General features: G+C 30.9%; 1 protein-coding gene across 1 annotated transcript in view; it reads right to left on the minus strand.

The window, feature by feature from the left end:
* LOC142326957 (uncharacterized) overlaps positions 1-14,031 on the minus strand; it is an 86,564-nt gene that overhangs the window by 48,667 nt on the left and 23,866 nt on the right. Inside the window, exons 6-9 of the mRNA XM_075369690.1 lie at positions 13,495-13,707; positions 11,402-11,491; positions 3,410-3,531; positions 902-1,004 (exon numbers count right to left, since the gene is read on the minus strand). Coding sequence (XP_075225805.1) covers positions 902-1,004; positions 3,410-3,531; positions 11,402-11,491; positions 13,495-13,707 — 528 coding nt within the window. The remainder of the gene's footprint in view (positions 1-901; positions 1,005-3,409; positions 3,532-11,401; positions 11,492-13,494; positions 13,708-14,031) is intronic.

The following is a 14,031-nucleotide window of genomic DNA, read 5'->3' on the forward strand; positions in this document are numbered from 1 at the left end:
CATTTATCTGCTTTATTTGTTTCACTAAAACAAATCAACTTTGCATGAAACTATTATCTTATCAGACATATTTTATAGAAGAAAAGCTACAGCAGTCTTCCTGACAATTTAAAATAACTCTTTAATTATAAATGCACATTTAGACTGTGTAAAATATTATGATAGTCTTTTTTATAGCATACCTGCCACTGACAGACAGAACAGGGAGAGAGATTACATAATTGTTGTGTATATGTTACTGCTACAAAGTCAAGCTTTAGACACCAATCTATAACTGCCAACCTAAAAACAATTTCCCACTTCAGGGAATCAATCAATTCATGTTTGTGTAACTTTGTGCTCATCCTAGACTTGTTTTATTAAGGAAGTAGAGAACTGGATGATATCTTAGTGAGTGGAATTTTATTTCATAAATTCAGTTGAAATATGAGAAAAGTGATAAGATTTGTTTTAAGTTTTTAAGAAGAGACAGTGGATAAACAATATGATGGGGATATGTATAAACTAGTTTTAGTATTGCTGACACCTATTGGCAGCTTGTAGCTAAAATTAGTTGGGGTGTTGCTCCAAAAAATTTTTTTCTCGGTTTTTTCAAGGTCATGTTTTCTGTCAAAAAAATAACCGCAAAAAAATGAATCAAATAGAATAGCTGGAAGCAGGATAATAATCTAATTCTACACTTTATCACATTCAAGAACATGGTACACAGTTTTTAAGCACATTGTGCTTAAAAACCGTGTTCAGTTTAATCAAATACATAATAAAATGTCAGTACAGATATTTTTTAGTATTATTAGATAACTTAATAAAATGCCCGCTAAAAAACTGTATAGTCCAATGGTGCTTAATTTAAATTTCTATGTACACAGAAACAAATACATAATTAGTTTTTACTAATTACCTTCTCTTTTGCCCTTCCAGCGTGTTTTTGGACAGATTTGGCAATCAAAGAGCCCTTGCTTTCCACAATCTTCTGATCAATCTTCGCGATCTTCTGATCACTACTGAAAAACTAAACCAGTTTCATATTCCTTCCACAGACTAAACTAGAGAAGGGAACGAACAAGGAATGTTCCATATGCATGCGGAGTAAAAAAAAACTACCTTCCACCAGCATGCCAAGTTGGCAATGCTCTCTCTCCCTCGCAGCCTCTCCTGAACCTTCTTATGTGCACATGCGCACTACAGCCAAACAACACGGCACTGGAATGGTGTAGTGCACAGTTCTATATAAAGATTTTTGAATCTTTTTCATAAACTGGGGGATGGCTACTGAGATTAAGCTTAAGGATTATATATTATACAAGTATAAAGAAAGAATTAAAGAAAAAAGGACTCATTATATTAAATGTTATTGATAATATCAAGTGGAAATAGGGGGTACTGCAGTTCCAAAGTGCTTATATACCACTGCCGACACCCATACAGATTTTTTTATTTTTCTGTTATACAAGGTCTGTTCAGAAAATAACTGAACTTTATTTTTTATCTTTATTATTAATTTTACAGATTATTTGTCCTTGTCCCCTTCATAGTACTCCTCTCCCCTATTCACACACTCTTCCCAACAGTGTTTTTACTTCACAAAGCAGTCCTAGATAGCTTCATCTGAAATGGCCTTTAAGGTCTATGATGAATTTGCTTTAATGTCATCATAGTCTCAAAACGGTGTCCTTTCATCACTGATTTTAATCTCAGAAATAAGAAAAAATCGCAAGGAGTCAGGTCTGGTGAATGGGGAGGCTGAGGGAGGGCAGGCATCTGATTTTTAGTACAAAACTGATGAATTGACAAAGTTGAGTGTGCAGGCTCATAGCCGCGGTGAAGGAAACATGAGTTTTCTTGCCACAACTCCGGTCTCTTTTTGTGGATTTTTTCACGTAACTATTGAAAAACGCTTTGATAGTATGCATGGTTCATTGTTTCACCTTGGGGCAAGAATTCAAAATGCACAACTCCATTACAATCGAAAAAATAGAGAGCATCACTTTGACATTGGATTGAAACTGACGTGCTTCGTGTAGTGATCCTTTCTCCAATCCATTGTGATAATTGAAATTTGTCTATGTCATAGCCATAACCCAACTTTCGTCTCCCGTTATGATCCTTTGAATAAATATTTCATAATCATCGGCTTGTTCAAGAAGTTGCCAACAAATGTCCACTTGATGTCCACTTGTTCGGTCATTGAACAAGGAACAAACTTTGCTGCAACTCGATGCATGTTCAATTTTTCAGTCAAGGTGTCACTGCATGATCCGTTCAGATGCTAACCTTTTCTGCAAGTTCTCTGACAGTCAATCGGTGATTAGCACGCACCAGATCATCAGGTGGATGTCAACAGGTGAAGTCAAAGACCTTCTTGGTCGAGAGTCATCTTCGATCGACTGACGACCACTTTTAAATTGTGAATATCATTCGTAACATTACTTACGACCCAGAGCATCATCTCTGTATGCTTGTTTCAAAAGTAGAAACGTTTCTGTGAAATATTTCCCGATTTTCATGAAAAATTTTATCTTGTATCGTTGCTCCTGAAAACCAAACATTACATAAATTGCTAATAACACAAACACATTGCACTCAAATAACAATAATATGATAACTAAACAACATATCAACAATGCAAGAACATGTGTTTACAGAGGAGGTTGAGGAACACAGGGCTACCAACCGCAGTCACTAAAAATCTCTAAAACACTAAAATATCTCTGTTGGTGCGTAATTAAAAATGCTCGGTTATTTTCTGAACAGACCTCTTACATGGCAGATTATTATTAATACATCTTATTATAATTAGTACTCAAACCAATAACCAGTCACATATTCAGTAATGGGATTGAGACTATGTTCAATAATTTATACTGAATATAAGTAATAATTATAATTCCTTTTTTATTATTATGCCTTGTACGTTTTATTATTCACAGAATTTTCACTGATATCACTACTAACTTGTCAAAGCATGTAGTCATGAACAAAGTACTGCATAAATATTGTATTACTTAAGAAGATCAAATGTATTTGATGCAATGCATAAAATAAAATCTATGGGTGGTACTTTTATCCTATAGTATAATTAGTATAAATAAATGAATGTATTATTTTTTTAATTCACAGATTTATTCAAAAGTTATCCTAATTATTCATTAACATTTTTTTTGTATTTAACTGATCAATAGTTATTCAATCCAGTGTTATGATGTTTAAATTAACTAATAGAGAAAATCATCTGAGTTTTGATATTTTACTAATCCTAATGAAAACTAATAACAGAAAAAACACTATAGAGGAAATACAATTATATTAAATAAAATATAAATCCTTACAAAACATTAATAAATTGTAATTTACATTAAAAAAATTAATAAATGATATTTTTTTTGTACAACAATATTTGGTGGTATACCTGACAATATAAATAGCAACATCATGATGATTTGGATGATCTGATTTGTATGGATTAATTCGGTACTGAAATAAACAAAAATTTTCAAACAACTCATCCAGTTTAACGATGTCTTCATCCAGCTGTAGATACATAAATAAATTCTTTAATTATTTATTCTATCTTATAATAAATAGTATTTTATCACAATAATATTTAAAAAGACATTTTTAAAATAACTGTTTTTACATCTGGACCAATACAAGCAGGTGGCCAGAGTTGCCTCAAGGTTGCTGTTGCCATGTTTCTAATGATGTCAATTTACTGCGCATATCAGTTGATTTTTAAAAAATAGTTTTTAAAGAGCTATATCAATCATCGATTCAGTAATAATGAGATGAGTTCATTTATTAGTATTTTAAACCCTACCAACATCCGGAGGTAAACTAGTCCCCCGTTTGGATCTATGGGTGGGGACAACTAAAGAAGAGGTCAGCAGAAAATTAAAAAATAACATTCTACAAGTTGGAGAATGGAATGTTAGAAGTCTAAAAAAGAGTTGGTAGGTTAGAAAATTTAAAGAGGGAAATGGATAGATTAAAAGTAGATATAGTAGGAATTAGCGAGTTATGATGGGAATAGAACGACTTTTGGTCAGGTGATTTTAGAATAATTAACACAGCTTCAAATAAAGGGCAGGCAAAAGTATGTTTCATAATGAACAAGAAGATAGGGAAGAGAGTAGAGTATTTCAAAATGCAAAGCGACAGAATCGTTGTAATAAGGATAAAATCAAAACCTAAGCTGACAACAATTGTTAATGTCTATATGCCTACAAGTGCCCACGATGATGATGAGGTAGAGTGTGTATACCAAGAAAATGACGAAGCAATTAAACACATAAAAGAAAATGAAAATTTAATAATAGTTGGAGATTGGAATGCAAGCATTGGAAAAGGCAAGGAATGAAATACCGTGGGTGAATTTGGTCTGGGCAAAAGAAATGAAAGAGGGAACCGACCTATAGAGTTTTGCACAAAGTATAATTTAGTAACTGCCAACACCAAGTTTAAAAATCATAATAGAAAAATATACACATGGAAAAAGCCAAGTGATACTGCAAGGTATCAGATAGATTATATTATGGTTAAGCAAAGATTTAGAAATCAACTCGTTGACTGCAAAGCTTACCCTGGAGCAGACATTGAGAGCGACTGTAATTTTGTGAAAATGAAATGTAGATTGGGGTTTAAAAACCTGAAGAAAAGGTGTCAGATGAATCGGTGGAATTTAGAGAAGCTTGAGGAAGAGGAGGTAAAGAAGATTTTAGAGGAGGACATAGCAAGAGGTCTGAGTAAAAAAGATATGTGGAAAATGAAGAAGATGAATGGGAATGTTAAAAAGGAAATTCTTAAATCAGCAGAATCAAACTTAGGCGGAACAAAGAGAACTGGTAGAAAACCTTGGATATCAAAGGATATATTGCAGCTGATGGATGAATGTAGAAACTATAAGAATGGTAGTGATGAAGTAAGTAAAAGGAACTATCGGCAATTAAGAAATAAATAGGAAGTGCAAACTAGCAAAGGAAGAGTGGATTAAAGAAAAGTGGAAAGAGAAATGATCGTTGGTAAAATAGATGAAGTATGTTAAGGAAAATTTTGTGGTACCTAAATTAAAATCTAATAATGGGTTATAATATGAAAGAAAAGGTTGGTAGGTGGGTGGAATATATTGAAGAGTCACATGGAAGAAATGAATTAGAAAATGGGGTTACAGAGGAAGAAGAGGAAGTCAAAAAGGATGAAAGGGGAGAAGCAATACTGAGATCTGAATTTAAGAGAGCATTAAAAGATTTGAATGGTAGAAAGGCTCCTGGGATAGATGGAATACCTGCAGAATTACTGGGCAGTGCAGGTGAGAAAGCAATAGATAGATTATACAAATTGCTGTATAATATTTACGAAAAAGGGAAAGTTTTGTCAAGACTTGAAAAAGAGTGTTGTAGTCATGATACCAAAGAAAGCAGGAGCATATAAATGTGAAGAATAAAGAACAATTAGCTTAACTAGAAATCTACACAGAAGAACTGAGAGGAGAGTGGATGAAGTGTTAGGAGAAGACCAATTTGGTTTCAGGAAAAGTGTAGGGACAAGGGAAGCAATTTTAGTGCTCAGATTAATAGCAGAAGAAAGATTAAAGAAAAAGAAACCAACATACTTGGCATTTATAGACCTATAAAAGGCATTCGATAACATAGACTGGAATAGAATGTTCAGCATTTTAAAAAAAATTGGGGTTCAAATACAGAGATAGAAGAACAATTGCTAACATTTACAGGAACCAAGCAGCAATAGTAATAAGTGAAGAAGACAAGAAAGAAGCTGTAATAAAGAAGGGAGTCCGACAAGGATGTTCCCTATCCTCATTACTTTTTAATCTTTACATAGAACTAGCAGTTAATGATGTTAAAGAACAATATAGATCTGGAGTAACAGTACAAGATGAAAAGATAAAGATACTACAATTTGCTGATGATATAGTAATTCTAGCTGAGAGTAAAAAATTGTAGAAGAAACAATGAATGGCATGGATGAAGTCGTACGCAAGAACTAAAATAAACAAGAACAAAGCAAAAGTAATGAAATGTAGTAGAAATAATGTAGATGAACCACTGAATACAAAAAAGGAAAAGATTACAGAGGTAGAGAAGAATTACTAAAGATGGACGAAGCAGGAGCGAAATAAAATGCTGAATAGCACAGATGAAACAAGCCTTCAATCAAAAATTACTTTAAACATCAGGAAAACATTTTTGAAAGTATATTTTTGGAGCGTAGCTTTATATGGAAGTGAAACTTAGACGATTGGAGTACCGTGAAGAAAAAATTAGAAGCTTTCGAAACGTAATGCTATAGTATAGTGTTAAAAATAGATGGGTGGATAATGTGACAAATGAAGAGATGTTGTGGCAAATTGATGAAGAAAAAGCATTTGAAAAATATAGTTAAAAGAAGAGACTTATAGACCACATATTAAGACATCCTGGAATGTTCGCTTTAATATTGGAGGGACAGGTATAACGGAAAAATTGTGCAGGCAGGCAACGTTTGGAATATGTAAAACAAATTGTTAGGGATATAGGATGTAGGAGTATACCAAAATGAAATGACTGGCACTAGACAGGGAATCTTGGAGAGCTGCGTCAAACCAGTCAAATGACTGAAGACAAAAAAAAATTTATTCTACCAATATCACAGTCAACTGTCAAAGTATGCAGCGTCATGAACACAGAAGTGTGCATTAATCATGTTGATTCTTTAATACAAGTATTAAACTGTATGTGATTGATTGCATGCAAAATAAGATACATGGGTACTGATTTGCGGTTTTTGGACGACAAAATAATAATGGTAATGAATTATTAGGGTTTATAATAACAGTAAATGAAATTTGGATATTTTACTGCATAACTGAGAATAAGCAATATAGTCCAGTGTTTGACAGTACAGTTGACAGACAATATAGTATTACATCAGAATTTTTTCAGACAACATCAATTTTCATGAAAATTTGTAATTAAGCTTATCTAACCCACTGTTTCAATATATGTCCCTGATCTGTGCTTTTTGCTTTTTGGGGTGAAAACCACCCCTTGTTAAAAAAATTCAAAAACCATAGATTTAAACGTTTCATAGATTGAAATCATGTTTAAATATGTAGAATAAACATTGTTTTATGTTGTGGAATATAATTTATGATGTTTTACTAGAAATCACCCCTTATGATGAAATTAAAAAAAAAAAATTAGTAACAGTTTGAAATGTTTTAATGGTTGCAATTTTTCAACCCTTAATAACCACCCCTTATGAAAAAAATTGTTAAAATTATAGATGTGTTTTATAGCTCAAAATCATTTGAATGAACAGAATAAACATTGTTCCATAATCTGAAACATTATTTATGATGTGTTACAATGTTGAGACCCTTAGAATCCACCCTAATGACAAAAAAAACTTAGTTTTCAACAGCTTAAAATGTTTTAGTGGTGCACTTATAATGAATTATAAACGTTTTACTGTTGTTAATGTAATTTATAATTTATTGCAACATCCAAAACCTTACAAACCGACCTTGTGATTAAAATTAACAATCCAATAATTTTTAAAATGTAATATTAACGAAGTGCACCACATGTTTATTCTTTTGGTTTTAGAAATGTACTGACTACACCAAATAAAAGAAATATACATTCACATAAATACATGTACAATATACCTATATACATCTTTGCTCATAAAGTTTTATCATCCATCAGCAGGTGTTCGCCTAAGGTGTGCTCCTTTACTTTCTTCTCCTACCTATACTTTCATCAAAAATATGTGTGTGTGTGTGTATATATATATATATATATGTGTATGAGGATATAGTTATACATATGTAGATACAGTTATATGTGTTCACAAGTATTCATAAATTCTCTCAAACTGTCAAGAATATAAAATTTTACATGCTCCAAATATTTCACTGAAAAAATGCAATTGGTTTTTCAATAATAACTACCTCAATTTTTAAGCTATGCAATCGCTCAAAAACCCATTTTGCAGGGAATTACAAGGACTACAGGACCAGTAAAGTTCAGATTCCTTGAGTCTTTCTTTTTTGAAATTTTTCAATTTAAAAGGCTTGGGGAAGGTGGTCCTTGCACTCAAATGCAAATTTCTAATGATGATATCTCAATAATTTTTATTCTACAGAAATAAAAAAAAAATAAAAATTGAATAAAAAAAACTAAATTTTTGTACTCTAGGACGCATTTTCTTTAGTTTTTGAATTATTGTGAAAAAAAGAAAATATTTTAAGAAATTTCAGAAACTTTTTCAAATTTGAATCAATCTTTTTTCAAATCTAGGCATTACAAACCGGTCAAACGTCTACAACATATTGTTAGTAAAGAATTACGTTCAATTCCAATTCTTGCGGTAAAGTCATTTGTTTCATTGCTTTTTTTTTTCTCTGAGAAAGCAAGACAACCATTTTATTTTCATCATAATTATGTTAGTCTTAATGCCAATGACTTTTACCAAAGCTAATTTTAAAGGTCTTTTCAAGTACTTTGAAAAAGATCTTATAAGTTTCCTTGAAAAATTTTCTGTTTTTCTGTTAATTAGCGTTGAAAGGTTCAACTTCAGTTTTCGGTGAACATAAAGTTACCTTCAACAAGGCATAACTCTGTTCATATTGCATCTACAGAAATAAAAAAAGAACTAATCTCTTCCTTACTTTATAAGCTTCATTTTTCATGCAGCTAATAATAATTTTTTCAATAAATTTTTTGAGTTATTCGTGAAATAACGTTCAATAGTTGAAGAAAAATCAACATTTTCAATCACAAACTCAAAAAATATTGGCTCTACAAAAAAGTTTTGTGCAAAATTTTTTGCTTAGAATTTATTCCTACATCGATTTCTGCAGTTATTTTCAATGTTAATAATTTCCACCCCTTGGGTAAAAGCACACATTGGCACTATATAACTTTTGTTCCTTGAGCTATTCCATTATTATTGTCCAAATTTCACATCAATCGGTTTTGTTCGAAAGAATTCTGAGTGAAAAACCGTCAAACACTGGACAATAATCTAAACAATGGCATCATGCTTCTCTCTAAATGAATTTGAAACCTTCAAGCAATTTCATTTAGATTTGAAAATTATGATCAAATTTATCTGGTATGGATAAAATCATTTTTTTGTACTATTCTTATCCAGCATGTCTACTGGATAAGAATAGGAATGTTTCAAAAACATACTGGCAAACACCGATTAGGATATGACATTCTAATCATCAGTGGAACATGAAATCATTGTTCAGTGTGTCTGTATTATGACAAAACAAGATTGCACATTGCATAACAAACAACATTCTTGGAGACATTTGATTAGAAAATAATGGTCATTCCTTTGTTTCTGTTAATGTAATTTAAGACTTTCACTGTAAGAGCTTTTAAGAAGCAAATGTCATGAAATGAAAAAAAATTTCCATAATAATATCTTTGAGCTCTAAGCCCAATGATATAAAAGAAGAAATATCAACAGATAAGAGGGAATAATACCTTGAAAAATGCTTTTTTATGGGGCCAATAAAAAAATAAACAGTTATTTATATTACACATTTAAATAAATATTATATGAATAAATAAATTTGTAAGAAAACAGCTCTTACTTTAAAAATGATGCTGATATGACAAAAATCCTACATAGTTATGAGAACTATTCATATTCTTGATAGTTTCATACCTATATTGTTTTTCAAATATATGCATCCTTTTTTATCTTTGTCTAAACATCACATACATACAGTGAATCATTTTACATGAACTTTAACAATTCCTTGAAAATTAAATATAATCTGTTTAGAATTATGTGGAAAATTTGAATATGCATATATAAAGTTGTTCCTATATTTTCGTAGTTTTAAGTTTCTCATCTTAAGGAATTAAAATAATAACTTGCATTAATAATAACTCAATCTGTTTCCAAGTATGACCCTTATGACAATTCAATTACCCTAGTGTTTTGTAAATAATTCAAAGCATTTCTGGAAGTTATGTTTTGGAATAGTTTTTACATGTTTTATCATATTTTTCATAATGTTCTCTTTGCTACAAAAAGTTAATCCTACAAATGGCATTTTCAACTTTGTTTAATAACCATAAATCAAAGGGACCCAATCTAGAGAATATTGTGCTAGGTGAACCTACAGAATAGCATATTTGCCAAACATTTCTGGTTTAGGTGCAAGGAAGAGGAAGAGGCAGAGTCTGTGCTCAAGATGGAATTCCCATTTCCATTTACAAAATTTACAAAAATGTGGGCACCACATACAACAAACAAACCCACGCATCATACTTTTTTATTATTGTAGAAGAAATGTAATAAATATATATGAGGTGCTACCCAAAAGTTCGGGGAATTTTACCATAAAAATAAAATAGCTTGCCATAACTTATCATTTTCACTCTCTCCTTCAAAGTAATCCCTTTGTGTATTGATACAGTGATCGCAGCATTTTCCTCATGATTCCATGCATCCCTGGAAGTCTGCAGGTGTAAGTGTTCGAAGCACCTTCTCTATTTCTTCCTGAATCTCCTCAATTGTGTTAATACGACGGCCTTTCAATTGAAATTTTATTTTCGGAAAGAGAAAAAAGTCGCTCGGGGCAAGGTCAGGCGAATAGGGTGGGTGAGGAATCACTACTGTCTTTTTTGAAGCCAAGAAATTTTGATCGGCTAGCGATGTGTGCGCGGGTGCATTGTTATGGTGCAGAACCCAGCTGTTGTTACCCCACAGATCTGAACGTTTGCGTCTAATGCTTTCACGTAACCGCTTCAAAACTTCACAGCAGTACATCCCATTGACAGTTTGACCAATAGGAACAAATTCCTTATGGATAATGCCTTTGATGTAGAAAAAAACAACCATCATGGACGACTGCTGCTTAGTTTCAGAGTCATACCCGTTCACCCATGTCTCATCACTGGTTATGATATTGGAGATGAAGTTAGTGAATTTTTCAATTCACTACAGACAGCTACGCGATTTTGTTTCTGGTCGCTGTTCAACAGTCTCGGTACGAATTTTGCAGCAATACGTCTCATGCTCAAATTGTCAGACAAGATGCGTTGCACGGGCCCATATGACATTTGTACGATTGCTCAAACATCATGGATTGTTTGTCTACGCTTTAACAAATTCTAAAATTATGTAAATAAGCGTTAAAAATATTATTTTTTAAGTAATTTACAAAAATTATTAAAAAATATACCAACACCTTTCTACATTATGCAGCATGTACAGCGTGCAAGAGTCGCGTATGATTCTGTACTGAATATGTGAGATCAATAAAAGTCAAACTTTTATCATCAAAATTATTAATGTATTTGTTACTCTATAAATCTAATCTAACAAGAAGTACCTTAATTTAATATAATTGTTTATAATAAAATAAAAGTACCTCTGGCATTTTATATTCAATAAATACCATCCTAACAAGTTTAATATTTAACATTATACCAATTGAGCCATCCTGGAAATTTCTGTTTACCTAAAAAAAAAATAATTATAAATTTTCAAAATATAAAATTAAACAAAGATTTAACTAAAAATAAAATAATATTTGTTAAAATTAACTGTTACTTATTTTTAAAAAAAAAAAAAGATATTCACCTCTAGTAAATGAGAAAACATAAGAACTGCTTTCATGTAACTCGGCTAAATATTCTGGAGTACAAGGAAAGGGGTCTATTATGAATCAATTTAGATGTATGACCCCTTCTGGTTTCAGTTATTTTTTTTATAGATTACCGACCAATTTAAACAATCTTTCCACAGATTTATGTAAAATAAAATTAAAAGATCTCTTTAAATTTAAACAATATACTGACAACAGTCCTTAGATAATTCTAATTAAAAAACTAAAAAACAAACCTGAATTCTTGCAGTTTCATTGAACAAATACATATTCTCAAGTAAATTTCACAAATGCCTTCAGAATTGTGTTTATTTAATATATTTACTATCGCTTCATATATTTACTTATATCTAAGGTGTTTATACTTTAAATTATTAACATGAACTTTAATCACAAATATATTTTGTTTTAAAAATAAATTTTAATATATTTTTTTATGTAAATATTTTGTTAATCGTGTACTATTACTTTTTGCAATGTTTTCCTTGATCCAACAAGGCAAATGACCTTTGCTTATCCACAAAGTTGTATACACATTCCTAAACATTATCTACACAATGCATTATTATGAATCAACCAATAAAAGATTTATTTATTTATATTTTTGGGCATATTAGGTAGACAGTGATCATACATTTAATCACTATTTATTGACTCATACTCTTGATTCCCTAATTGTGTAATCAAAATTCTCTGAAAATTGTAGGTGTTTATAGCACAAACTGCATATTCATGAGTTTAATTTATAATAGAGTAGCTTAAAAAATTATTACACACTATCTTTAAATGTATATTATATAAACATAAATAGATGTTGGACTCAGGCTCAAGTTTTACATTTGTTAATTACATTTACTCGAGTGCCAATGATTTTAGTGTAAAATGATCACTGAGATTTAATGACTGGTTCCTTATATTTGCAACAGCTGCTTCTAAAAGAGCAACAGTTTTCTTTCTAATTCCCTCATCTTTAAAAGACTCTAAACAGGTTTCATACTTCCTCATTCCTGCCGCAAATCTAATGGCTTCTTTTTTAGCCTAAAATATCTTGAGTTGAAAAGCAGTGAACTGACCCATAATGAAACCTTATTTAAAAGGTTTTCAAGTAAATCTAGACTCACAGTGTTTAAGTTAATATAATTTATGTTGAAAATAAAACTTAACGTACTAATTACATTTTTCTTTAAAATCAAATTTAAAATATCTAATACAATAGACAGAGGAAAATGTTATAAGATAGATTAAATCCTATATTGATTTCAGATACTGTATGAAGATTTGTTTCTTCTAGAATGAAAAATATTAATCTATTGCTTCATTCTATCTGGTCCAAACTTTCCTTACAGCTGCAATATTTTTTTTAAGTGTTCAAGGTGTAAATGACACTAATCACGTTTATTTTTTCTTAAAGTAATGATGTTTATTGTGGTTTTCAGGTTCATTGTGCTAGTCTTTGTGGTCAACAGAGTAAAAATGTATTTACAAGGATAAATTTCACTTGCATTTCAGCAGGCTTGGCATGCTGATATATTAAGTATATTAAACTCTCACAAGAAGATAACAGTAAACAAATCTGCTTCTCACTTCTTCCAACAAGCTTAGTGTAGAATATTTGTAATTCTTGAGAATAGGAAGGCCATTTTCAGAAGCAACTGTTTCTCAAGACAGTATATACTAAAACTCTATATTAGATTGTCCATGATAATATTGATAGTAACAAAACATACATAAATTAATAGGTAGGATTGTACTTTCTACCTCCTTTTATTGAAAATTTTCATAAAACTTTGATCGATTTAAAAATCAAATATTTAATTTGAGTAGAGGAAAAAAATATATTCCTCAGTATTACTTACCATATTAACAATAGTTAAAATAAATGTTTCAAGATCAATATCTTTATGACGTTGACCAAACAAGTATGATGCCACTATTGTTATTCTTACATCCCAAATGCACTCAGTTTTATTTTTACACTTCTCTGGTAAATTGCAACTCTGATATTCAATCTGTCGCCTTATTTTATTGTCAGAGTTAGTAGTTTTGTTACCCCTTTCTTGTTCAAACCACTAAAAGTAAAAACAGTTAATTTAAATTAATCTTTAGAATTACAAAAAACAAATCTAAGATCTCTTCTTGAAGACACAGTCAAATCTGATTAACAGACTATTGTTTAAAGAATATTTCAAATACTTGAGTCAAAATTATAGGTTCCAAACCGTTTCCATAAAAGTATAATTTTTTTTTTTATTCAATTACTAAATACTTGGAAATCTGCTTACAGAATAACTTTTCATAACGGTCTCACTTAGTGGAATTGTAATACCAGTGGGAAAGAACTGGATTATAGAACTAAAAGTCCTTCTGGAATGTTATTTTCAGGTTTTAGAAAG

The sequence above is a fragment of the Lycorma delicatula genome, chromosome 6 (assembly GCF_047948215.1).
Source record: "Lycorma delicatula isolate Av1 chromosome 6, ASM4794821v1, whole genome shotgun sequence".
NCBI lineage: Eukaryota > Metazoa > Arthropoda > Insecta > Hemiptera > Fulgoridae > Lycorma > Lycorma delicatula.